At 34.9% G+C, this 27,811-nt stretch overlaps 2 protein-coding genes across 3 annotated transcripts in view; both read right to left on the bottom strand.

The window, feature by feature from the left end:
• The window catches only part of LOC137408448 (uncharacterized), a 34,482-nt gene extending 20,365 nt beyond the window's left edge, over positions 1–14,117 (bottom strand). The window contains exons 1-6 of one of the 2 annotated variants that reach the window (XM_068094981.1): positions 14,026–14,117; positions 8,562–8,739; positions 7,230–7,395; positions 6,429–6,649; positions 3,085–3,195; positions 73–202 (exon numbers count right to left, since the gene is read on the bottom strand). In XM_068094981.1, coding sequence (XP_067951082.1) covers positions 73–202; positions 3,085–3,195; positions 6,429–6,649; positions 7,230–7,395; positions 8,562–8,680 — 747 coding nt within the window. In that variant the 5' untranslated portion in view covers positions 8,681–8,739; positions 14,026–14,117. Of the gene's footprint in view, positions 1–72; positions 203–3,084; positions 3,196–6,428; positions 6,650–7,229; positions 7,396–8,561; positions 8,740–13,980 lie in introns of both variants that reach the window. The other variant, XM_068094980.1, reaches the window with a different exon arrangement.
• Positions 14,118–21,178: 7,061 nt separating this feature from the next.
• LOC137408495 (cyclic AMP-responsive element-binding protein 3-like protein 1) overlaps positions 21,179–27,811 on the bottom strand; it is a 37,516-nt gene continuing 30,883 nt past the window's right edge. Inside the window, exons 8-9 of the mRNA XM_068095039.1 lie at positions 27,562–27,697; positions 21,179–22,078 (exon numbers count right to left, since the gene is read on the bottom strand). Coding sequence (XP_067951140.1) covers positions 21,936–22,078; positions 27,562–27,697 — 279 coding nt within the window. The 3' untranslated portion in view covers positions 21,179–21,935. The remainder of the gene's footprint in view (positions 22,079–27,561; positions 27,698–27,811) is intronic.

Genomic DNA, 27,811 nt, shown 5'->3' with positions numbered 1-27,811 from the left:
ATATTCCAATTTATGTCAAAGAAGGTGAAAAACAGCGACCAGATACATTTTGTAAACATAAATGAAGCTCACTTTTGGATCAGGTGGCAATGCATGAGCTTTGCAGGCAGCACATGGCTCCTTGTAATACCTCTTCACACAATCTGTAAACAGGAAATCTGCTATTGCCTTTAGTGAAGGTTTTGGCTCGAAAGGGGGAGCTCTGAAAATAAAAGTGACTTGCGAATCATATTTAATAGCCTGGCTAGATACAGACGGTATGCATCTTTTGGTCTGCATCGATAAATGTAAATAGGTGAAATAGTCTATTCTAAAAAAACTCGATTCCATTTTATTCACTTCCAAAGCGAGCTAATTTTAGGAATATTCACTTTTCAAGGAAATGACATGGGCTTAACACAAACAACTATTTATAACTGTACAAATATATTTCAATTTATAACATAGTCATTCTTTTGGGAATAAAATGCCTTAAATACAAGTTTGTTCATGAAGTGTTTTGCACGTGAATGATTTTAATTGCCAATGTGTTCATATGTCTCCATTATTGATAACTAAATACTGATGATACTGCAATAGCGATAATAGACAATCTGACAGGGACATCATGGCCTTCGCATGACTGACACAAATATTTATTGGTCAATCTAGTTGTTAAAGTCGAAACGACGACGGATTAATTAGTCACGTCAACTTGTCTAAAAACGGAAACTATCTAAACTTCGCGTCACTGAAAACAAGCCTGTTATAAAATGACAGTATCAATAAAATAGTACTTTTGAATGATTATTAAATGAAAACAGTAATATCTATATTGATGAATTTCACTTTGTCATTGTGTGTCTGTCTGTTAGTCTGTGTGAACCCTATGTGTTCATTGTGTCTGTTAGTCTGTATGAACCCTATGTGTTCATTGGGTGTGTCTGTTAGTCTGTGTGAACCCTATGTGTTTATTGTGTCTGTCTGTTAGTCTGTGTGAACCCTATGTGTTCATTGTGTCTGTCTGTTAGTCTGTGTAAACCCTATGTGTTCATTGTGTCTGTCTGTTAGTCTGTGTGAACCCTATGTGTTCATTGTGTGTGTCTGTTAGTCTGTGTGGACCCTATGTGTTCATTGTGTCTGTCTGTTCGTCTGTGCGAACCCTATGTGTTCATTGTGTCTGTCTGTTAGTCTGTGTGATCCCTATGTGTTCATTGTGTCTGTCTGTCTGTGTGAACCCTATGTGTTCATTGTGTCTGTTTGTTAGTCTGTGTGAACCTTATGTGTTCATTGTGTCTGTCTGTTAGTCTGTGTGAACCCTATGCTATGCGTTTCTACAGTTTCGTCCAAATACCGCATGCTCCATGCCTTCTGCCAGGTCACCAAAAATCACTGGTTTTAAAACTCAGTCTGGTTCCTGAGAACCAGCCGATTAAGCACTCATCTGATTAGGAACTCAACAACACACCTTTGCATGCATTAAGACCAATTGCTCTCAATGACGTGTTCATGAATATTTATTGTGAAAGAAGTGTAGCAGATAGGATTACTGTAAGATTATCGTGTAAGATTATCGTGTAAGATTGCAAGTATCATTTATTCCTCACTCTCTTATATTTACATACATTTACATACTTTGAGAAATATATATATATATATAGATATATCAATTTACATTCTCTTATTACATTTATAAACTTATAACTTTTGAAGTTTATAATATAAGTTTTTTAAAGTTTGTTTCATCGTTGTTATTATTTCAACTTGCATTCTTTTAAACATAATTTGAGTATCGTGTTTGAAGTTTAAACATTATTCATTTTCATATCACTGTTATTATTACTTGATTAGTTTCTAATCTTTATTATTAATATTATTCTTTTATTCAACCATTTTTGGCAGACATTATTTTAATAAAATTTCAACTACAAAATACTATGATATTCTCTCATATTTTTTAGTATCGTCGTATTCAAAGAATTGATGGATAGTTTCTGGTGGGACAGTAACCCTTTTCTACCCACACACTTTTATGCAAGAATTGCTATTATTAATTCAACATATTCATGAATTTTATTGTGTTTTCTCAATTTGTATTAATTGTATCATTACCGTATCATCTTTTATTGTAATTGTTGCAAAACCGACTTAATTTAGCTATTACTTGCTAATTATTTCACATTTACATCTAATCCCTTTTACAATTGTTTTATTTTTTTTAATTTATTAGACCCGCAAAAACATCGTCCTCATGATATCAAGTTTGAAAGTTATAGTTGTTTGACAAAGTTTGAAGAACTTTACAGTTGTTTTTATTTTCTCTCAAATTATTTCAACTACACAAAACACTTTTCTCATGATATGTAATTTGAAAGTTAGAATGGCTAATGTTGTTATATATGTTAAATACAAATAAATTTTCTAAGCAAAGACTTTTTTATTACCCGGGCAATACCCGGGTACAAGTACAGCTTATGGTGTAAAATAGCAACTACAAGTACAAGCTTAGCAAGTACAGCTTATGGTGTAAAATGTTGAAAAAATACTTTACCAAAGTTGTTTTCTCGCCTTGGAGCGGATTAAAATTTACATAATTTTATTTTAATGGGAAAAATTGTTTCGGATCTCGAACAACTCGGTTTTCGAACTACCTTCTGGAACTGATTATGTTCGAGAACCGAGGTTCCACTATACGCTATCAAAAGATATAGGTCGATGAAAGTAATGAACTTTTAAATTGGTTTGAAAACCTTTACAGTTTTTTAATTTATTTTTAAATCAGTTGTCCTGCACAAAACCTTTTTCTCATGATATGTAGTTTGAAAGTTAGAATGGCAAATGTTGTTACATGTCAAATACAAATCAATTTTCTGTCAAAAGACTTTTTTTACTACCCGGACAACGCCGGGTAGCACAGCTAATATAAAATAAGAGAGCTTCATATCACAATCAGAAACGCTAACACAAATTTAGCAACGAATGTTTTTGGCTGGTCGATGCATCGGCATCGCGTTCTAAAATGATAAATGCATTTGTTAAATTATTAAACCTATTAGAAGTTGTGAGACAAGTAAAATAATCTGCAGGTAACACCCAAAAACTTACTTGGGATTTTTTCGGATTGGAGGCTCAACACTTTTTCTAGCTATCTCCACACAGTGGCCTATGAAATTCTGCTTGAACAGCTCTGGGAAGTTATGATCAGCGCATTCCACCCTGAAATAACAGATGACAAAACTTTAAGTTGAGACGCACAGATGGAAAGGGTAGCTGATGTTGAACATGTGACAATGCTTTAAGTTGAGACAAGCAGATGGGATGGGTAGCTGTATATCAGAAGTAGGCAGATATATCCTTAATTAGAGAAGATAAGGGTACGTGATACCTGAGCCAAGAAGAACTCATTGGTTGACATTGGACAGGAGAATGCCTGACCTGACATCCTTATAAATAATTCATGTTTGTAGGCTACGATAGTCAAACGCTTACCTTATACTATATATGTATATGTTAGAATTGTGTTTACTGGATTTATTCCTGGGTTATTCCTTTAATTTATAAACTAAATACCATGCTTATCACATTATCGTCAAAGGCAGCATGGAGAAGATAACTCCAGAGAAGTTTATGGATTGGAATAAGCCTGTCATGTGTTTTATTCAATAATAGACACTTCCGGATAGTTCATTGAAAACACCCTAGAGAGAAGAGCACTTTGCTCTAAAACTCATGGATTTAGAGCTGAGGTTCTCCTTATTAGAGCGGGTATAAAAATAATTTATTCTGAAGATTCCTCAACACAATGAAAACAGCATAAGAATACCGTATACACTCATGTGTACATAAGTCGAGTTTACCAGAGACGATTTTATGGCAGAATTTTAGTGTCGACATATATGTATATATGAGTAATGTTTATGGACATATCGCTGCCGAGTTGAATAGAATGTGAATATAAAAAGAAAATTTTGTTATACATGCAATATACACACTGTGGTATGAAGCCTCAACAAACACAATAATGGTGCTTCGTTATATAAATGTTAAAGTTACTTCACATAATTACGAGTATCAAATATCAATGGAAGTACGGTATACAGTGCACCCTCAGGATACGATTATCTTGCTAAACGATTTTTTCACCTTACAATGTGAAACATGATGATTTTTTGACCTCGCCAAACGAATCTTCTTTTACCATACGAATTTAACCAAATTTTTGCCGAGTTCAAATTTGGCAGTCGGTGTGCTTCGACGTATGACGTAATATCGAAATAGCAAAGATGTCAAAGTGCTGTTCACAGAAAAATTTTTTACACCGCATGAAAGAGACAAGTTGACCGATTTCTCTCAATACTAAACAGAACATTTTTGAGAACAGCCTCACTCACACTTTCTGGGTGAATTAGGTTAAAAAAGGGTTTTAATGCGCTCCGCTAAAAGTTATAGTGAAAGCAAAGTTGAAAACTGATAGGTGCTAAAATTTTAGTGATAAAAATTTGAAGTTGAGTAAAATAATTAAAAAGACATACTAAAATTTAGCTTCAAGTATGCGTGTTTAGTAAACTAAACTTACTTAAAGTGAATTCAAAGTTTGTTATATGTACGTCGGTATTGAAGGTAAGAACTCTCTATGGTACGCACTGCACATAACAACGTTAAATTTTAATGCAGATCATCTATATATAATATATATATAATATATATACATATAAAAAAATTGTTTCCTCATCCCGGTTAACCCGTATGGGTGGTAGTTTCTGCTCTAACTCGGGTCTCCTACCAGAGACCTGGGAGTTTGAGCACTCGCCTCAAGATCTTAGCTGTTCCCAATAGCTCACTTTTCTGCAACTCACCTGAGTTGATTGTTGTTGGTATTTGGGCAAGCCACATTTTATGCGCCAGTGTTATTGCGCCCAGTGCCCCAATGACTATAATATAATATAGTCATTGGGGCACTGGGCGCAATGACTATAATATAATAGTCAATGACTATTATATAATATATATAATATATATATAAATCTCAAAGTTTGTCATTCATCTGTCCAGCTATAGCGCTGAATATCTTGTCATGGAAAATCTGTATCACAGAAGATTTGATCTCAGAACTTTCTGTTGACCAGGCGATACCCTAACCTATTAAGCTATGAGAGATGTAATGAATTCATTGGGTGATATGAGTCATTTTTTGGGTTAAAATACGTATAGCGACTGCATTATGCTACGCGCGATATCTCTAAAGCTTGCTCTCACGGCTCCTTTTTGGTAAGTTTAGCAGTACAAATAGTAGCTTACTCAAATTAGCCATTCGCAATGTGCCAGGCTAATAGCAAGTAACAGGCAACTACATTACCTGCTACTGTTTATAAGCTGTTTTTGATACCTGTGCAACGCCAAGCATTCGGCTAGTAACCAATAAATACACTAGAGTTACTGTAGGTAACTATAGTTACTAAGGTTAACATACCACTTTGTTACTAATATTTAATATGTACAGTACGGATATAAAACTTCGATGATTTCGCCGGAAGGTGTTTGCGTTAAATAACTACTATAGGTTTTTATTCTATACCCCTCTATATGACATTTTCGCTTCATGATGCCAACACTGGAAGGAATTAAAATTGTATGGCGAGGCTCAAATGTAAATTACAAATAAACAAGCTTACGACGGCACTTTTAATCATATCATGGCAGCAGCCATTGTTGCGCTGTTCTGCCACCGACCAGCTTTAAACGTAACAAGTAATATATTTAGAACGGCATTAAGCACAATTTCACAACTGTAAATTCTAACATACGTAAAGTCTAATGCGTACACGTACATTTAATTAGACCTTGTTCTATAAATATTCTAAAGTTCTATAAATATTCATTCTTTGTTTGTTCAGCCACAGAGTAGCAAACATTTGATCAACGCCAAACGCTTAACTTGCATTTTAGCGTGCAGTCATTGCACAGACAATACCGTAAACCTCATATAAAATATGGCGAATAACCCTATCAATGTACCGAGTAAAAACCTTCAATTTGGAACGGTTCCTTTTATTCCAACTAGCAAAAATCATTTAAAGTTTGAAATAATTATTCCAGAATATTCTGGAATGATGGGGTTGACTTACAGATGAGTAATACCTATAATAATGCGATGTTTTGTCTTAAAATACTCATAAACTTATATATGAGATTATACAGGTATGAGGTATACAAGAGTATGAGGTATACAAGAGTATGAGGTATACAAGAGTATGAGGTATACAAGAGTATGAGGTATACAAGAGTATGAGGTATACAAGAGTATATTTTATGAGGTATACAAGAGTATATTTCATATACAGTTAGATAAACGAAATGCACACCAAGCATTTAATTTACGTTCAAAACAAAGCCTGAGTTTCAAGCATAGTCTGCGTGCCAGTGCTAGAATTGTAAACATTGCTACTTACCCTAGTTTTTCCAAAGGATAATAGTCAGGCACAGTGAAGCACATCTTGATGAAATAAGGCCCGCCCCGCACCATCAAATGTATTTGTGAGGATTTCTGTTTAAGTTTAATAGTGTCTCCCTCTTGCAAAAGATTCTGTTGAATGTGTGCCAACTCCCCACGACACACGCATAGTGGGTTCTCATCAATAAACTTCCTTATAAATTGTAGCAGGGGAATAACCTGCAACCAGCAACATGATATACAGTTCAGTTCCAGGGCGATCGACAGTTCAAGAGAAGATGTTTAAATACATGTAGTTATATGGTAGTGGGTGATAATCAAGATGGAGCTCTCTGTCATATGCTTCAGCTCGCGCGGCCAGGAACTACGACAAACTGAAAGAACGATTCTGATTGGTACTTTACTAAAAAGGGGACGACTCCGATAAACTTGAGCAATGAAAGGATTACTCCAACAGCAACAAGTACTTCAATACTAAACTAAAGTATATCAAACCAAGAAGTTATGAATAAAAACTCAGATACTAAGATAATCAATCGAGCTGTTTAACGTCTCTTTACAATGATAACACACAATGAGTGGGCAAATCTAGGACAGACAGTCATAGACACTTTAGCCATATGTGGACTATGGTAGAAAAACCTTTCATAACAATGCAAGCAAAATGAAATGTATTAAACAACAATGTATGCACAAGAAATAACATGATAACATAAATCTATAATCATTATATAGAAATATCTCTTCTGTGAAGTCAAGAACTAAGATATAGGAGAAGGCAACTCCGAGGACACCTAACCTGTTGCTTGTTGAGATATTTCGTGGCCTCCTCGTGACAGATCTTCTCTAGACCTTGAAGCAGCTTAAAGTCAAGTGGTTTGCTCTTCAGTTCAATAACTAGAGGGGATGCTGGGTAATCTGGCCCAAATTGGAAGTGGGCAGTCAACTCCTTAAATGACGTTCGGCTAAACAAACCATGTTAACAGCTCTGAATAATCAGATCAATATCCTTTTGGCACAAAAACCTTTTTGTTTCTTTGTCAAAAATGATATGAAAACAATAGACAAAAAACTGTAAGCGAGTACTTATTTTAGCTAAAATAGATAAAATAGATGGCTCAAACGATCTAAACATAGAGTATTGCCTAGTATCTACATTCAAATCTTGAACCGATGATGAAATTTTTAAACAAATACTTGGCCTAAATTTAAACATTTATATTATAAGAAGTATATATTAACACCTCTGGAGAATTTGCGGAGATACGACTGTCGATTGTTTTTAAAAAAATACAATTATAAAAAGTCTATAATTTATAAGCTAAAATATTTTAAACCCCGTGTATGTCACATATTTCTATTATTATTTTTACCTCCGAGCCTACGCGTGCATCACCAAGCCTATCCTTTCCTTCACACATGTCTAAAGTGTCAATGAACCTTTCTGTGTTCATCTATTTCTTTATATTCAGCATAGTTGTCTAAATAGCATTATATAAGCATTTGTTTTCATGCTATGTGAAATTACCAGCAGTATTGATTAAAGGGGCTATAGTGAGTCCGTGAGCCAAGGAATGAACAACGGCTGTAAATGAATTACATGTACTCTTACGGCAACATTTGCTCCAGCGTATAATAGCTTCAACGAATGAAGCATATCTTTGGTAAATAAACATCAAATATAGACATTCGATTGCAATTTATAGGCTGAGGGCATCCACAGTGTATTTATCACAGTGTATACACATACTTGTTACAATAGATATTAATCTATTTCATTAATGTTTCTCCTATGATCTATCAAATAAGACTTCTAAACTATAGGTATCCACTTTGCTAACAGAGTTTGCTTGCCATGTATGCGGATATATGACAAATCCTCTACACACGCTGACAAGTGTCACAGGTGGAGGCATTCAGCTTTGTTAGCAGAAGCCATGATCAGTTGTATAGAAAACATTTGATAAAATTCTAAAAGTATGGACAGACATGAAACCTAGTTTCATTGAGGTTAATAAAAATAACATAACCATCGAAAAACCACAACGAATGGCTCAGCTGAGCACAAACTTAATAATAGGATATAACGGCTTAGTGAAACAGATTTAGCATGAAATGAGACAGCACATACGTAATTTTCACCTGTACCACTTGTGGTACACAAGCTATAAGCTTTGAGCCTTCCACCACTCGTTCACACCGAGTTCTCAAATCCTCAAGTTCAGCTTCGAGAAATGACTTTTCAGCCATAATTACTTTTGGCAAATGTCGGTCTCCTAAAGAATAGGGCTCTACCAGCGTGGCTCACCCTAGAAACAACCGATGTCTTATCAGTTTCAGAAAATCAACGAGTTTCAGCCAATTCTATGAATTTCTCTAAAACACTTTGCCTAAATCTCTAATAGAGATGACTAGAAAAATCCGAGCAATTATAGCGATGGTCTGAAGTAGAATCCGATAGAAACCACCCAGTTGACAACCAAGTATGGTCTGAAAACTAATCAAAGGGCAGATGGATATTGTCAATTTTCTGCCACTGGTATATGCAGGAACCCTAATAATTTTTTTTTGTAATGAAGGTGATAGACTCATTTTATCAAAATCCCAGACTAACAATGGTTGGCTCCTTCTGGAAGCAGCAGGCGCAGAAGAGATAACAAAGATTCTATAGCACCATTCTGAGCGTTTATAAATTGATAGTGTTGATAACACTTCCAAAGGCTTACTAGGAATCAAATGAGGAAAATATTTTACCTACACCAGCATATCAGCTGTTCCATAAAGACTAAATGCAAAAATGTTTATTGTTCAGATTGCGCTAAAAACTGGTATATAATGCAATTATAAACTATTATAAACTGCAGTGTAAAAGCAGAAAAAATTGGAAATAAAGTTTTTTTTAGAGGTAATGAGGTTGCATGAAAAGAGAATAGCCACCAGAAGCGATCTTAGCTTATTTATGGTGCACAACTGTTTTTCCTCTTTGTATTAAAAAGAAGTGTTTCTGACAAACACTCGGAACCTGATTGTGTACAATGTACAACAGGCAAGTCTACATTATTACGCGACTATCCTTTACTGAAAGATTTCCATTTTATGTATCAGATTTTTGAAAAATGAAAAGCCAATCTCGTTTGCACACGTTTGTACATTGGCATCATAGTCCTCACAGGGGTGTGTAGTATGTATGTATACACGGAAAGCATGAAATTTAGTTTGAAATGATTACCAGCTCTTTGATAGATGTTTGAATAGTCATTATGGCCAATCCTAAAGTATAGTAAACCAGCCCTGTGTATAGTAAACTAGTCTAATGTATAGTAAACTAGTCTAGTGTATAGTAAACTAGTCTAGTGTATAGTAAACTAGTCTAGTGTATAGCAAACTAGTCTAATGTAGAGTAAACTAGTCTAGTGTATAGTAAACTAGTCTAGTGCATAGTAAACTAGTCTAGTGTATAGTAAACTAGTCTAGTGTATAGTAAACTAGTCTAGTGTATAGTAAACCAGTCTAGTGTATAATAAACTAGTCTAGTGTATAGTAAACTAGTCTAGTATATAGTAAACTTCAAACTTTTTGATTCCATCCAGCTTCCTGGAAAAACACACATTAATAAGTTTAATAGTTGTTTTCTCAAAAATGAATTAAACACTTTAAAGCTAACACCTTGAAATTTAGGTGTATGCTTGGGTCAATTAGTGCAAGAATGTAATAACAAATACAGCAATGCCATTAATGAATTAGGAATGCCGACTATTAGCTTTCATTGTCCAGAAGTTCAGCCCAAACAATATAAAAAAGATCTGCACGGCCAGTCACCATTCGTAAAGCATTTAGTCAGCTTTAAATTTATACTGAACAAACAGGCGATGATGAAGTAACAGCAGCAATACTATTTTGATTTGTAGGCTCCAGAGACAATAGCATCATAAATTTTATTCTTATGAAACAAAGCCACACACGCAATGGAACACTTTTACGATAATATTTTCAAATCTAGAAAGATTGTTGCCAATTAAAGAAAACAGTTACTTTCACCACAACGATGTTTGAGTGAACACCACTGGTCTCAAAAGACAATAGAATTGCAATAAAGAAAACACATTCATAGTGGGTGTACCTTACAGCTTGCTGTTAAGAATCGATAACAATCGGAATCCAAGAAGCGGCTAAATTTTTACAACTCAAAAGTAATTTTTAGGCGAGTCTACATGTATGTCAACAAAGTGGACATGAATGTATTAAAAACAAATGGAAAAAACTGTCTAATAACAAGATGAAAGTAGTGAAAAACACAATAAAACTGGTACATAAAACAACTGTTTTACCTTAGATATCAATAAAAACTGCCAAAACAATTGTGTCACACCCATGTGAAACCATTGTTCCATGTGGCAGATCAAAGCAAAAAAGGCAAAAACATAATGCCAAATGCAACGAATCAGTAAAAACCAACATTTATAAAGATCCTATGCTGAAATATTTGTCTTAAACTTCGTAGCTAAACTAGAAGCAATATTTCTGCAACAGTAAAGTTTCAGTTATAACTCGGTTATACTTGTAGCATGCTAAATTAAAGATATTAATAAAGGCTTGAGATTAGTGACATCCTCAGTGCCTTAAGTTATGCTAATGGGAGTCTGTCACATAGATCATGAATCTACCATTCAGTAAATAGCAAAAAAACAACAGCATACTATCAGTGACTTTTGTAAACCTGTCAAAAACAAACTACGGTAGATTGCTAAAACTAGCAGTTAACATAAAGAATACCTTCATGGAAGTTAGCGGCCAGTCTGAAAAGTATAGTACTAAAATGAGTGAAGCTGTTTCCTGTGTGTCTAGCAAAAAAGAGAACCTCTCATAACAATGCTGGGATAAAATCATCGCAACAAAAAATAGCTGAATCTATGTCTGAACCATCTCATGCCACAAAGTCATCAAGCTAAGTTTTTCACCCATTCACCAGTAGGTTGTCTATAATCTAACTAAAGACTGTTTGACCATCCTTTGAAAAGTTAATTAGTTAAGGTCATCAACGTGACATTTTATAGGCTATAGGAGCCATGAATCCCATGTGCAATTTATAGGATATTGTCACATAAACAATTAAGTTATTGCGACTATGATTTATATGTCAACAGGTTGAGATAAACAATTATCAATATTTGCTTGCTTTAGCAGTTGTTCTTTCAAAAATAGCACCTGTGCCTTTTTAGCTAGTTAGCATGACAGGATCGCCAAAGACTGTGTAGCTTATCTTACCTATTCAGTTTTTAGAACGGAATTGGATAAAAAATTCATTTTGTAAACTAAATTAGATATCTAACCAATCTAAAATTTTCCCACTACACCCTTCTAGAAAGAAGGAAAGGTGTGGGAACTCTTTTATTACAAAAATTCTTTACTAAAAACCTTTCAGGTCTCGAGTTGTTCTCGGCCAAAAAGAATTAAAAAACGCATTTGTCAGGATTGTTGACACAAACAGACCTGCTTTCTGTCGAGTGTTGTGGTGCTTGATAGTATTTTTAAAATCAGGGACCGTAAAGTTCCTTTCCACTGCTTTTAAATAAAATGCACACCTAATATCTTTTTGCCGTTTAGCTAAATTCTCGATCCCTGTATTTGCTCTTATTTCTGTAAAACTGACTTGCCCCTTTAGTTTAAAAATGAACCTTAAAGCGGTGTTCTGTATTTTCTCAAATCTTTCGATATCTTTTTTCATAAACGGGTCCCATACCGTGCAACCATACTCTAAAAGTGGCCTCACCAAAGAAAAATAAGCAATCTGCCGAGTTTTTGTGTCAGCATGCTTTAAAAGTCTCCTTAGCATATGTAATGTTCTATTAGCTTTGCTTATTATTTTTACATAGTGAATTTCCCATTTCAGGTTATTTTGCAACTCAATGCCAAGATATGGATGTGAATCAACATTGTCTAAACGTTGGTCACATAAAAAATAACTTGCTTTTGAATTCGTCTCTCCAACTGAAAGAACAGCACATTTAGAAACATTAAAATTCAATTGCCACTCATTAGAATACTTTTGGAGTTGGAGTACCCTAAGGTCTTGTTGCAATACCGCTTTGTTGACGCGGGAATTAAATAAAAGAGTATCGTCAGCAAACAGTCGGCATTCTGACACCATAAGGTCTGGCAAGTCATTAACGTACAATAAAAAAAGAAGGGGTCCCATAACTGACCCTTGCGGCACTCCTGAGTTAATTGGACAAAATGGAGAGTTGGCATCTTCCACGGAAACAAATTGCCTTCGGTTAGATAAAATATCTTCTATCCAAAAAATAAGTTTTTCATTTATACCGTAATAGTTGAGTTTGAGTAAAAGCTTACGATGATTCACAGTATCAAATGCCTTAAAAAAATCTAATATGATTACATCTGTAATAATTCTATTATCCAGATTAGAAGCAAGATCGTTAATTGTATAAACAAGCTGGGAATCACAAGATATTCCACTTCTAAATTCATGCTGACTATCGTGCAAAATTTTGAATGTGTTTAGATGATCATGAATTTTAGAAGATACAATATGTTCGAGAAGTTTACAAGTAATGCAAGTCAAAGACACTGGTCTGTAGTTAGTGGGTAATTCTTTATTTCCTTTTTTATAAATAGGTATGACCCTAGCAACTTTCCAGATTGATGGTATTGCGTAACTGTCTAACGAGTATTGAAAAATCTCCGTAAGACATGGAGCTATAATGCGAGAAAACAGTTTTAAAACTTTACTAGACAAATAATCAGGTCCCCTAGTTTTACTTTCCTCTAGATTTCGCAACAAGTCAAATACTCCTTCTCTAGAAATTATCAAGTCAGTTTTATCTTTAGGTATATCCACTGATTTCATTTCAGGTGATTGGCCATCATCTTTGACAAAGACAGACTCAAAAAAGAAACCCAAAAACATAGCTTTCTCCGCTGGTGTTTGAGCCAACTTATCATCATATTTAATGTCTGGAATGATGTTGCTTGCATTGCTTCTACTCTCCTTTAGGTAGTTGAAAAAAGGTTTACTATTGCCAGTGAGTAGTGGTTTGTATAGTCGTGCATGTAAATATGATCTCTTAGATTGTAGCACTAACTTTTTATTGGGCTTTTTCATACCTTTGTATTTTTTTTATAGCATAGTATGTATTTTCACGTTTCATTTTTCTGTGAAGCATTCTTTGCTTATTCATATTTTTTTTATATTTGCAGTCATCCATTTTGGATCATTTTGCTGTGTTTTCAATTTTTTGGTAGGTATACATTTGTTTCTCAGCTCGTTAATACCGTTAATAAACAGGTCGTAGATATTACTTATGCTTTGTTTGTTTTTTATCATAAAATAAATTTGTTCTTGATACTTAGGAAAAATTGATTCCGCTTCTTCCACATTTGTTTTTAAATACAACCAAATAATATCTGTTTCTGATTTATAAATATCTGGAGTAAAATCAAGTTCCATAGAGATAATACTATAGAGAGAGATAGATCGATTTCAGAGAAAAAAAGTAAATCACCACTGTTAAAGTATCTTACAGACTTACGAGAAATACATGTAACATATGTATAGCCCATCCAGATTAACTTACAAAATAAAAATCTTCCTCAGCATAAAAATGATCTTAAATACAGCGTGTCCATTTCCGGAAAAGCCCTGAACTAGGTAGGGGTCCGCTCAATGGCCACCCGCTTTATCGACCAGTTAGATTGACCAATTAAAACGCTGGCACAAAGTTTAAACTTTTAACGCGCCTCTAATGGACGGGTATAACTGGAGTGTCTCAGAACCTACATGCAACCTCAGAACCTCTATGCATGCATACATGCATGCATGCATGCATGCATACATGCATGCATGTATGCATGCATACATGCATGTATGCATGCATGTATGCATGCATACATACATGTTGCATGCATACATGCTATGACCAGTACCTCAGTATGTACCTCTTTCTTACATGCATGTATGCATGCATGCATAGAGGTTCTGAGGTTGCATGTAGGTTCTGAGACACTCCAGTTATACCCGTCCGCCTCTAATACATGAAAACACAGGGACCCTCTGACTCACGTCTAGTCGTTTCGCACAGAGTTTTTTTTGTTGCAAATTTAGTGATTTTATTGTTGACACACAATCTTTTGATTTGAAACGATACTTAGCTTTAATGCTTTCAACACATAACTTCACCGACAGCACGCTACAAGCTTTTTATATTTCAAGTTCATTCATCCTGCATGTATCATACATGCAGGATGATACCAATGATATACAGCCTTCCATTATTGCATATCATTGGTGATACGTATATGGTATGCATCATCATACATACTTGCGGAACGCCCGGCATTACAAGGGTTTTAGAAATCAGCTTATCAACAATGATAGGTAATGTAGTTGCCTGCAAACTGCTATTAGCCTGGCACATTGCTAATGGCTAATTTGAGGAGGTTAATGGGGGTGGGGGGTCTGAGATCAAATCCTTTGCGATATGGATTCTTCATTCCAATATTTTAATAATTATAGCTAGTTATACCGAACTACACACAGATACATGAACTTTGAAATTTATATATATATAAATCTTATATATGTCTATCTCTATAAGTCTATATATATATATATATATATATATATATATATAAAAAATTGTTTCCTCACCCAGTTAACCCATGTAGGTGGTAATTTTTGCTCTAACTCGGGTCTCCTACCAGAGACATATGTATATATATATATATATATATATATATATATATATATATATATATATATATATATATACATATAGATATATATATATACATATAGATATATACAGTAGATGCAGTATGAACAGTCTCTTGCATGAAAGTGCTCAATATTAAAATAGAGCGATGTAAAATTGAGTAAAAATGAAAGTTAAAGTTAAGTTTAAAACAACTTTATTACTAATAGTTTCATATTGCCATGCAATAATCATCAGATAAAATTGTTAGCACTAAGAACGACTTATATATAGATGGAAATAAAAGCGTAGGTCTTAAAATACCTAAATACACCACTGATACGTAGGATTAAAATTAAAAATAGCAAGCAACCCGATGTAGGGAAAAGATCAAGCACCGAGCTCAGTAAGCACATATGGACCTTAAAAGACCAAGGCATAGAATATAACATCAAGTGGAGCATAGTCAAAAGAGCTACATCATACAACAAGACCACAGGCAGATGCAACCTATGTCTGTATGAGAAATTTTATATTATATACAATCCTAACATTGCTACCTTAAACAAACGCTGCGAACTAGTTTCAACATGTAGACATACTGGCAAATTCCTTTTAAGCAATTTTAAGACTTAACTTTTAAACTTCTGCTTTGTTGAGGCTTTAAATCGGGTTGCTTGCTATTTTTAATTTTAATCCTACGTATCAGTGGTGTATTTAGGTATTTTAAGACCTACGCTTTTATTTCCATCTATATATAAGTCGTTCTTAGTGCTAACAATTTTATCTGATGATTATTGCATGGCAATATGAAACTATTAGTAATAAAGTTGTTTTAAACTTAACTTTAACTTTCATTTTTACTCAATTTTACATATAGATATATATATATATATATCTATATCTCTCTCTATCTCTCTCTATTTCTCTATCTCTCTCTCTCTATCTCTCTCTTTCTATCTCTCTCTCTATCTCTCTCTATCTCTCTCTCTATCTCTCTCTATCTCTCTCTCTATCTCTCTCTATCTCTCTCTCTCTCTATCTCTCTCTTTCTATCTCTCTATCTCTCTATCTCTCTCTCTCTATCTCTTTCTCTATTTCTCTCTATCTCTCTAACTCTCTCTATCTCTCTCTCTATCTCTCTCTCTATCTCTTTCTTTATTTCTCTCTATCTCTCTAACTCTCTCTATCTCTCTCTCTATCTCTTTCTCTATTTCTCTCTATCTCTCTAACTCTCTCTATCTCTCTCTCTATCTCTCTCTATCTCTCTCTTTCTCTATTTCTCTCTATCTCTCTAACTCTCTCTCTCTATATCTCTCTCTATATCTCTCTCTATCTCTCTCTCTATCTCTTTCTCTATTTCTCTCTATCTCTCTAACTCTCTCTATCTCTCTCTATCTCTCTCTATATCTCTCTCTCTCTATCTCTTTTTCTATTTCTCTCTATCTCTCTAACTCTCTCTATCTTTCTCTCTACTTCTCTCTATCTCTCTCTTTCTATCCCTCTCTCTCTATCTCTCTCTTTCTATCTCTCTCTATCTCTCTCTTTTTCTCTCTTTCTATCTCTCTCTCTATCTCTCTCTATCTCTCTCTCTCTCTCTCTCTCTCTCTCTCTATCTCTCTCTCTATCTCTCTCTCTATCTCTCTCTCTCCATCTATCTCTCTATCTCTCTCTTTTTATCTCTTTCTCTATGTCTCTCTCCATCTCTCTCTCCATCTCTCTCTCTATCTCTCTTTATCTCTCTCTCTATCTTTCTCTATCTCTCTCTCTCGCTAAAAGAGGCTTAAAGCGAGCCACCAACACATTGTGGCTCAGCAAGGACTCACCATCAGCGAAGTGGACATCAAGTGCAGAGTGCAGCATATGAAGAACTAGGCAGCACCTGCCCATGACATGATTCAAGCCTTCTGGTTGAAGAAATTCACATCACTTCACACTAGAATGGCTAAGCCGATGGAATGCCTAATAGAAGAAGGCGACCATCCGAAATGGCTGACCAAAGGACGAACTGTACTTCTGATAAAAGATCCAAAGCAGGGGCCGATTCCCAAGAACTATCAACCAATAATGTGCTTGCCCACCACCTGGAACCTGCTCTCAGGAATAGTTGCAGACATATATGACCAGTGCTCAGAAACGAATTGGGCGCAACACCCGAGGAGCCAAACATCAGTTACTGGTGGATCGGACGGTCTGTCAAGACAGCAGGAGGCGGCATACCAATTTTGCCATGGCTTGGATTGACTACAAAAAGGCCTATGACTCAATTCCCCATAGTTGGATACATGAGTACCTCAGTATGTACAATGTTCACCCTGTTCTTGAGGCATTCATCAAGATGTCAATGACCAAATGGAAGACGAAACTGGAGACTAATGGCAAAAACCTGGCGAGTGTAAAAATTAAGCGAGGCATCTATCAAGGTGACTCCTTATCACCGCTGCTTTTCTGCATATGGCTAAAGCCTCTAAGCAATATGCTGGAGAATACTCATTATGGGTACTAGTTTAAGAGTGGCACCAAAATAAACCACTTCTTTTACATGGATGACATCAAGCTGTACGCTAACAAAGAAAGGGACATTGATTCGCTAATACACCTTACTCAGGTATACAGCAAGGACATCGGAATGACCTTCGGTATTGAGAAATGCGGAAGGCTAATTCTTAAGAAAGACCATTCTATGCTCACAGATGACCTAAGAATGCCAAATGGTACCATCAAAGATATAGAAGAAGGGTACAAGTACTTGGGGATTATGCAAAGCAACATCAACCACAAAGCCGAGGTACGTCACAAAGCGATTACCGAATACAAGAAATGCCTTCGGCAGGTCCTACCGAGCCAGCTCAATGCTAGGCATCAAGTCATGGCAATAAATACCTATGCACTGTCAGTAATAAGATATCCAGCAGGCATAATAAAGTGGATTGAGGAAGATATCAAGGAAAAAGATATAGCAACTCGTAAACTGCTGACCATGCATTGAGCATTCCACCCAAAATCTGATACTACTAGATTGTATCTGGATAAGAAAGATGGCAGTAGAAGACTCAAAAGTGTACAGCAGACAGTGAAAGTGGAAGAACAAAGTATCAAAGCTTATGCAGCCTCTATGGCCACTTCAGATAAGTTGCTAGCTTTCAATTTGCTAGCTAGCAGCAAACTTGCTTGCTAGCAGTTGCTAGCTAAATTTCAATCGGCTGTTCTGACAATGGAGCTTCGCCCTGATGATGAGGAATTTGACTGGCACATGAAACCTCTTCATGGTGCTTACCACCGACAAATATCCAAGGTTGGCGATCTTCACCAGACATATATATGGCTGAACAAAGGAAACCTAACGGCCAATACAGAGTCGCTACTCATGGCAGCCCAGGAGCAAGTGCTCCCAACAAGGCAACTCCAAACAAAGATCTACCACACTAGAGACGATCCTAGATGCAGACTGTGCAAAGATGTGCCTGAGACCATCCAACACATCATCAGTGGATGCAAGCAGCTAGCAGGGAACGCATACACTGAGCGGCATAATCATGTCGCAGGTGTTGTGTATAGAAGTCTATGTGATGAGTATGGCCTTAATAAACCACAACACTGGTAGGAAGCTCCAGGTAAGGTCAATAAAATGACTGCGCCAAGATCCTCTTGGACTTTTACATCTGGACTGACAAGCATGTCCTAGCAAACCAACCAGATATAGTGGTGGTGGACAAGGACAACAAAAGGGCTACTATAATAGATACAGCAGTACCCAATGACTACAATATACAAAGAAAAAGAAAAGGTAGAGAAATATCTCCCTGTTTGAGAAGAGATTGAAAAATGCTGGGATGTAAGAACAACTGTAATTCCAGTAGTCATTGGGGCACTGGGTGCAATAACACCGGCGCATAAAATGTGGCTTGCCCAGACACCGACAGCAATCAACTCAGGTGAGTTGCAGAAAAGTGCGCTAATGGGAACAGCTAAGATCTTGAGGCGAGTGCTCAAACTCCCAGGTCTCTGGTAGGAGACCCAAGTTAGAGCGGAAATTACCATCCATATGGGTTAACCGGGGTGAGAAAACAATTTTTTATATATATACTAGGGATATATATATGTATATACATACTAGACATATATAGATGTATATATATATTTATATATACATGTATATATATATACATATATATACGTGTACATATATAGACATATATATATATTATATATATAGACTGTATATGGCTATTAGGTCTATATCTGCATTAAATTTCTATAATTAGAGAATTACAAAAAGGAAAATGACCTTGCCAGCATTGAAGAAATAAAAGAAGCTGCCGATGCAACATGCTCACAGCGACACTAAGCCGTGTTCAGTAGTCCTTTGTGAGACATTGGGAGAGATGTGTCGAGGGGAGTTTCAGAGTTAACCAAAACTTTTCGCAATTAAAAAGCTAAATTCACCATGAGTTTTTACAGGACAAAGACAAGGTCTCTACAGGTTTGTCTGATTGTATGTATAATATACCTATAAGCTGTTGAACTAATTTCAATGACAAAAAATGACTAATCGTGTTAGAAACTGTTTATACTTGCCCATTTGGCTAGTCAGTTTCCATCTTACCTTAAGGAATGTGTGTGCAATTTTGTTGATGAAAGGAGATGTGTCTATTATTTTTTTCTGAAATTTTTATTGACCGAAACGTAAAAAATTGTATTGACCACGCAGTCAGATAATGATACTATAAAATAAAGTACAAAAATGACATTTTAGCAATTGGCTTTTTATGGAGAACAGAATACTTTAAAAGCGCAGCTTTTATCTTTGTCCTAATTCTTCTAACTATTCAAGTATAAAGACCTATAAATAGATTTTGTTCTAAGCCTTTTTTTGAGCAAGAGAACTAGCATAGAAAAAGATTGGTCAAACACGCACGCACTCACAACACACACACACACGAACACACACAAACGCGCACATACGCACCCACACACACGAACGCACACACGCAAACGCGCACATGAACGCACGCACAAACGCACACACATGAACACACATACATGAACACACAAACACACGCACATGAACATCCATACACACGAACGCCCACACATGAACATACATACATACGAATGCGCACACAAACATACATACCACACATGAACATACATACACACCACACATGAACATACATACATACGAACGCGCACACACGAACATACATACACACCACACACACACAGTCTCATACAGTGAGAGGATCACATTGTTATCCAGTTGGGTATCCAATTGACCCCTACACTGTGAGATAATCCAATTGGGTAACTGGACAGCAGATTATGTTAATGAGGCCAATCAAAGGCTTCATTCTAACTTCCATATATGAACTGCTATTTAAAGAGTTTTCACGACTTAATTAAAAGCGCTATATTATGACTGCACCTTAAAAACATCAACATACATGCAAGCATTGTAAGCATTTTAAGTGTGTGCATTGTAACATAACAAAGTGAACAAATTCTCTCCAAAGAGCAAGTGCAGTAACTTACTCTTCTTAGCAAATGAGAAATTGTTCAATTCAGATAGCTAATCTACGTATATGAATCACAGTGTTTGTTGTTCGTGTGTAGGCCATTTGTTGTTCGTGTATCCAGCTACAGGGAGAAAGCTTTAGTTACAAAAAACCCACTTTGTAGCGGATTTGACCTCAGTACCTCCACCTCTGCGGGCAGACGTCCTATTCACCAGGCCACGCGGCTACATCGCTAGACAATGAGATCATTGTGTTTATACTAATTACATCAGGTAAAATATGCAAGCTTAAAGCGCTTGGGAAAATATCATTGGTTACTGCTAGCTCGTTTGAACATCATGATTGCGTGAGAGATCATTACACATAACTTAGTGATCACATAACTTAGTGAGCTTCAGACACAGCTCAGTAAAGATTTAGACTGGCTTAAATTACTAGCTTAAGTTACTCAAATTCATTGAGTAATCATTTTATTACCAACTAGTACCATTTAACTAGTACACCTTTAATATGCTGTCTAAAATCACTAAGGGTTTTTGCTCATGACAGTTTTTTGAATCAAACAGACAGCAAACATATTCAATATGCATGACTAGTAAAACACATATACATGTATTTTATGCCACATATGTCAATGTTATATTTAGCAGAAGAATATTTACCACAACTTAAACAGATCTATAAAAACCCAAAAATGTAATAAAATCAACAATGAGATGTTAGAAATAAGAATCAGCTATTACTTCTAATATAAATAAATAAACTCACCCCACTAGTACAATAATATAAAATAAATATTATTTGAGAAGGAAGCAATGCTAGTGAGAAAAGAACGGGCACCAAATGCAGAAAGAAATGGTCAGTTAGTAGAAAAGGGTTCTTGCTAGTACTTCTGTACACATCTTTATATACACTAAGTTTATGTACAAAATAATATGTACAATTGAAGAATCATCCACTATAGCAATTCACAAGCTTTTCCCAAATTAAAATAACACTTGCTCATAAAGCAAGGGCTACTGAAGCCATTTCTAAAAAGGATTAAATTCCTCATATAGAGCAACAGTCAGAAAATCCAACAAAGTTTTTCTATGATGTACAATAGCGTAAAGTCTATGATAACAATTTACCTTATTGCGGGACACCCAAACGACCATCCAATCATATCCTCAAAAAGTTTAGCTATAAACCTTTTATTACTGTGAGTGAAAACAGTAATTAGTAATTTATAAACTTTTCTACACTATAATAGTAGAGAGAAGAAAATTCCATATTTAATCACTGCATAACGCTCGAAGTATTTGCATCAAAGAGAAGGCTGGCTGACCAACGTATTGAATGTTTAGCTAATTTGATTGGCCAAGGTTCTGAGTGAGTTTGTGTAGATTCAACCAATGATGTGAGAACTCTCGAGCTCCTCGCTGTAACAGAAAAAAATCATATCATAACTATATATTTCTCAAAGTATGTTGTATGTCCGTCTGCATTCTGGATATAGCTATTAAAATCTTGGAATAAAGAATCTGAACCAAAGAAGATTTGATCTTGGACTCTACTGTTTGCCAGTCTGACGCCTTAGAGAGATTGAGTTATTCACTTGCCGATATAAGTCGCTATATGGGAGCACATACCCAATGGCTTTGCATACCACGCAGGGTGATTGCTTAAGTGATTGTCATTAGTGAGCTTAATAAAAATTTTCATTGGCAATCTGCCAGGCTAATAGCAAGTGGCAGGCAACTCTTATCACTTCTCATTACTTCTCATTGTTTATGAGCTGATTTTTAACACCCGGGTAATGCTAGGTAGCACAGCTAGTATATATATATTTCTCAAAGCATGTCCTTCTGTCTGTCATTCCGCCTATAGCTAAAGCGCATGCTGATTATTTTACCGATGTGCCACGCGTTACGATGCCCCTGTTAAGAAATATTTTTCGCAAGGTTCAATTACTATATCTGAGGTCAAGGCTATTTTTTCTCACGCGGACAATTGTATTGTATCCAATGTAAGATCCTCGACATTATCTCTCCGATCAGTCAGACAAAGACAAGACAATGTCTCATTTTTACATTTGTACTTGTATTGAGAAGTACCAGTATCTTCGTATTCAAAGTTTTGATGGATAGCTTCTGGTGGAACAGTAACCTTTTTATACACACACACTTCTATGCAAGAGTTGTTATTATTGATGCTACATAGTCAAGATTTTTATTTTGTTTTCTCAGTTCGTATTAATTGTACCATTACCGAATCATCTTTTATTGTAATCAAAGCAAAACAGACTTAATTTAGCTATAACTTGCTAATTATTTCACATTTACATCTAAACCTTTTTATAGTCGTTTTATTTTTTTATTTATTCGACCTGCACGAAACATTTTCCTCATGATATAAAGTTCAAAAGTTGTTTGACAAAGTTTGAAAACCTTTACAGTTGTTTTATTTCTCTCCTAATTTATTTCAACTACACAAAACACTTTTCTCATGATATGTAGTTTGAAAGTTAGAATGGCAAATGTTGATATAAGTTAAATACAAATCAGTTTTCTGTCCAAATACTTTTTTATTGCTCAGGCAATGCCGGGTGGCACAGCTAGTATACGTGTGTATATAATTGTAATATGTATATATAAATATTTGTGTTTGTAATATATATATTACAAACAAACCACCAATGAGCAAGACCAAAATACAAATGTGCAAGATAGCACAACTCTGAGGCAATTCAGGGAATTCAGAACATACTAAGGCAGCAGCAGAGCCAGCACTGTAGTGTTTAAAATGGTGCTCAACTACAGAGAAACAAGAAATTCTTGCTTTTTAGTAGCAAAACGTATATTTCATCAATAAAAAGGCCAAGCTGTGGTCTGTGAAGTGCTTTTAGAGGTCATTTTTACACCTTAATTTTACCTATTATTCAAGACCACAGCTTTGCCTTTTTACTAATGAAATATATATATATATATAACATATTATATCTATTATAGAATATGAACAGCACTTAGCTGTTGGTCACTCACTGCAAATTTGTTTCGAACAGATATGGATCTGCTCTCAATTAGGGTAACTTATTCTTTACAAAACTAGCAGTTCTAACGATAATACATATAAAAATATATATTATATAAACTAGAAATTCCCCTGTCATACAGAGCCCATGAATGAATAAGGTGCAACTAACAATTTATTTTGGAGGTAAAGTTGGATTGAAACCAGGTATATGAGTAATTGGTTAATTGTTGATATTACAGTTGTATTTGGTAGTGTAATATAAATAAATATATAAAGGAGAAAAAGTTCTATTTTAGAAGTGTAAGTATAAAAAGTGTTAGGAATTTTGTGAATGGAAAGTATATAGGGAATGTAAAGCTGTATATCTACATGTATATATGTATTTCTCAAAGTATGTCTGTCGTATGTGTGTAGGGTTTCCGGCTATAGCTATTATTAGAACAGCTGAGCTGGACAACAATGCAGACTCAAAGTCATGGCTTACATTGGAAGCCTAATCTTATTAACTAACTTAGTGAAATTTTTCATTGGCAATATGCCAGGCTACTAGCTTGAAAGTTACAGTTGTTTGACAAAGTTTTAAAACCTTTACAGTTGTTTTTATTTTTCTCTTAATTTATTTCAACTACACGAAACACTTCTCTCATGATATGTAATTTGGAAGTTAGAATGGCAAATGTTGTTATATGTTAAATACAAATCAATTTTCTGTCCAAAAACTCTTCTATTACACGGGCAACGCCGGGTGGCACAGCTAGTAAGGTAATAGAAATGGAATAATGGTATATGATATAGAATAATGTTGTAAATAGATTTATATATAGGCCCTATAAAAGTATATTTAAAGTATTTTGTATACGAACTAATAACAAAGGAAATATATAATAATAGAAATATAGAAAAGGAGACATATAAAGTGTTTCGAAAAATTTCCTATAGAAAATAATAGAAATAGTTTTGTTAGATAAGTGCAGTGTTCTGTTAAAGGTCGCGCAGTCTAGTCTCCTCTCTTTTATGTTTTAGGATTTGGTCATTGATAGCTAATCGAGTGATGCACTCCCTAACGAAGTTATTAACAAGTAAGTCGTTAATGTTTCGAACTCGAGAGAAGGAAGGGTATAGTTCATATTAAAAAAGGTTCGTTTCCTGTTACAACGGTAAAATATTGAGGGTTGGTTTGTGTGAGCCGATGAATAGTAACCTTAATATCTTGAAATTGGATTTTACTGAAGGTGCGCAAAGTTTTCAGTTTCTCGAATAATAGGGCAAAGTATAGTTCAGTAAAATCTAATCTCAAGATCTTAAAGTTACTATTCTCAATATTTTACCGTTGTAACAAGAAACAAATTTTTTCCAATATGAACTATACTCTTCCGATAGAGAGCAACAAACGATATTCTAGCGGTAATTTCGGCCATAGACTGGTGAAATGTGGACGTTTTCTCGTGAAATGCGCATGGCTTTATGGTTCTACTCTCTGTCGCACGGCTTGATGGGCGTTTTGTTGGTTGGTCCTAATTTTGATTGAAGAGGCTTGTCAGGTTTTAATGGCGATTTTAGGACAAATTAATCTTTCTAGTTATGTATAATCCGATCAGATGGGTAAGTTTTAAAATATCGTCGACACTTTTCAAAGACTTGGTAACATATTTAAATAGGTGTATAGGTGTTTTGTATCATTATTATACTTAAAGAATTCCAAAGAAAAATGGTTAAATTCTTTGATGGGATTTCGGTACAAGGGTTTGGGTATGGCCGTCGATGGATACTTTTGGGAGTTGTGTGCACACATGCATTTATCATAAAGCTCCCAAAAACTTGCTTCGCTCGTGTTCAGTCGTGGGAATATATAACATATAACATATGTAGCATATATTGTACTAATAATATATGTGGCATATATTATACATATAATATACATAAATCAGTGACTCTTACAAGCTGTCAAATACATTATATATACTGTATATGTATGATGCATGCATTCATGTACACGTTGATCTCATGTTTAATATCGATAATTTTAAGACAAAAATAGCACCATTATAGGTATTACCCATGTATAAGTCAATTATAAAAATTTTTACTTTGAATTCTTTCCCAGAAACTTTGAATTCTCTTTGAATTCCACTTATACATGAGTATATACATGTAAATATATTCTCATAGACATATTAATATATACATGCATACAAATATATACAAATATATATATATTTATATAAATACATACATGTATATATTCATATATATACAAATATATATTCATATAAATACATACATGTATATATCCATATATATATGTATATATATATCCATATATACCGTAAAATCTCCAATTGAATGCCACCTCTAATTGACCGCCACTACGAGAGAAAGGTTGATAAATAGAGTGCCACCCTCTATCAGAACGCCACCTCCATTTGACCGCCACTTTGACTGTCTTTGATCTTTATGATGATCAGTAGAAAATTGTCCATGAAACCGTCTTGATATTGAATCGTTGACATTAATAACAATCAATTTTCTCGTTGTCCAAGCTTTTCGTATGTTTTGTTAAAACTTTAAAAGCAACACCATAAAAATAATCAATAACAGTCTCAGGCTATTAGTAGTTCCTTGTTTAACGCGGTCTTGATACTTCGATGTACATATATAAAAATGGTTTGGAAGTTTTTGACCAGAGGTTACGTGAAGCGAGCAAAACCTCTACGCAATGCATTTAGGCTAAAAATTGTTTGAACACTAATATCGACTAGTTCAGCAGTGCAGAAGAAGAGATGAGGTGAGAAGACATTTTGGAAGGTATCGGACAACAGAAGATGTTCGTTCCATCAAAAGCAATAACCAGAACGCAGCTATCCAAGCAATCGATGCAAATATTTTTGTTTTAAAAATTCTTTGTTTCTGCATGTAATATAAGTATGGTTCGTTTATGACATTTGTTCATGACTATTTGTAGCATTTGGTAGATTATCAATATATAAATTTGAAAATTTATATATTGATAAACTATCTTGATATTTGATAGACTATCATTATATAACTTATAAATTTGCAAATTTATAGCATAAAATTTGATAGCATCATTGCGGTAATCTGATCTTACAATTGATTGATGCTCGTAACTCCTCTTCTATTGCACATAAAAAGCTAGTTTTGGCTGCAAACTGTAGCAAACATATTAATGAATGAGTTTTTATGCAACAATGCTAAATATAAATATAAAATAGAAATATTTCTTCAAATTTAAAATGAATTAAAAATTGAAAGCTCCAACTAATTGCAAAGAAGGACACAGGCTATAATATCTTCGCAGGTCAATTACAAGCAATAGATATCAACTCGTAGAGATATTTCTTAGTTTCTCGATGCATATTTATTATTAAGAGATCTTTGAAAAGTTGGAGGTAAGTTAGCAGATTTATTGCATTCAAAAGGTTTAATACCGCTCCACCAGAAAAAGAGAGCAAAATACGTATAGGCGACATTTGCTTCACCCGTAAGAGGGCTAAATCTATCTTATCAAAATTCTGACGAGCCATTTGAAAAATGGCCAGCCTCTATTTCAACGCTGCCTCCAATTGACTGTCAATATAGAAAAAAGATTGAAAAATACAGCGCTATGGCGTTCAATTAGAGGTTTTACGGTATATACATATAAATATATACATGTATATGACAAGTTGTTGCTGGTGCCAACATATGTACTAGTTGAGTATGTGACTTTTCATTCAAATCACATCTTTTTCCAGACGTAGTTATTAATCATGATAAATAAATATATTAATTATAAAATCTTCCTCAAACGTATGAACAAATGCTTCAAATACCTAAACAATCATAATTGCACAATTCAATGTAATTAATTGGAGTTGTCGACCCTTACCTGAATATGAGGCATCATATAGACTGTCAGCTATAGGACTATCTAGTGATATAGAAGGACCTTCACCATATGATGGCCATGAAGAATTTAATGGGTTCCAGTTACCAAGAAACACAGCGAAACATAGTACCATCACCTGTAAGAAGATGACGATAGTTTGTAGAAGGTTGGTTCACGCAAACGAACTTAGGCTAAGTGCACATTAGCGCAATGTTTTCAGCCCATTAAATTTGCTTCAAACAGAGTTCAA

This window comes from Watersipora subatra, chromosome 11 (genome assembly GCF_963576615.1).
Source record: "Watersipora subatra chromosome 11, tzWatSuba1.1, whole genome shotgun sequence".
NCBI lineage: Eukaryota > Metazoa > Bryozoa > Gymnolaemata > Cheilostomatida > Watersiporidae > Watersipora > Watersipora subatra.
This window is presented reverse-complemented; position numbering and strand designations above follow the sequence as displayed.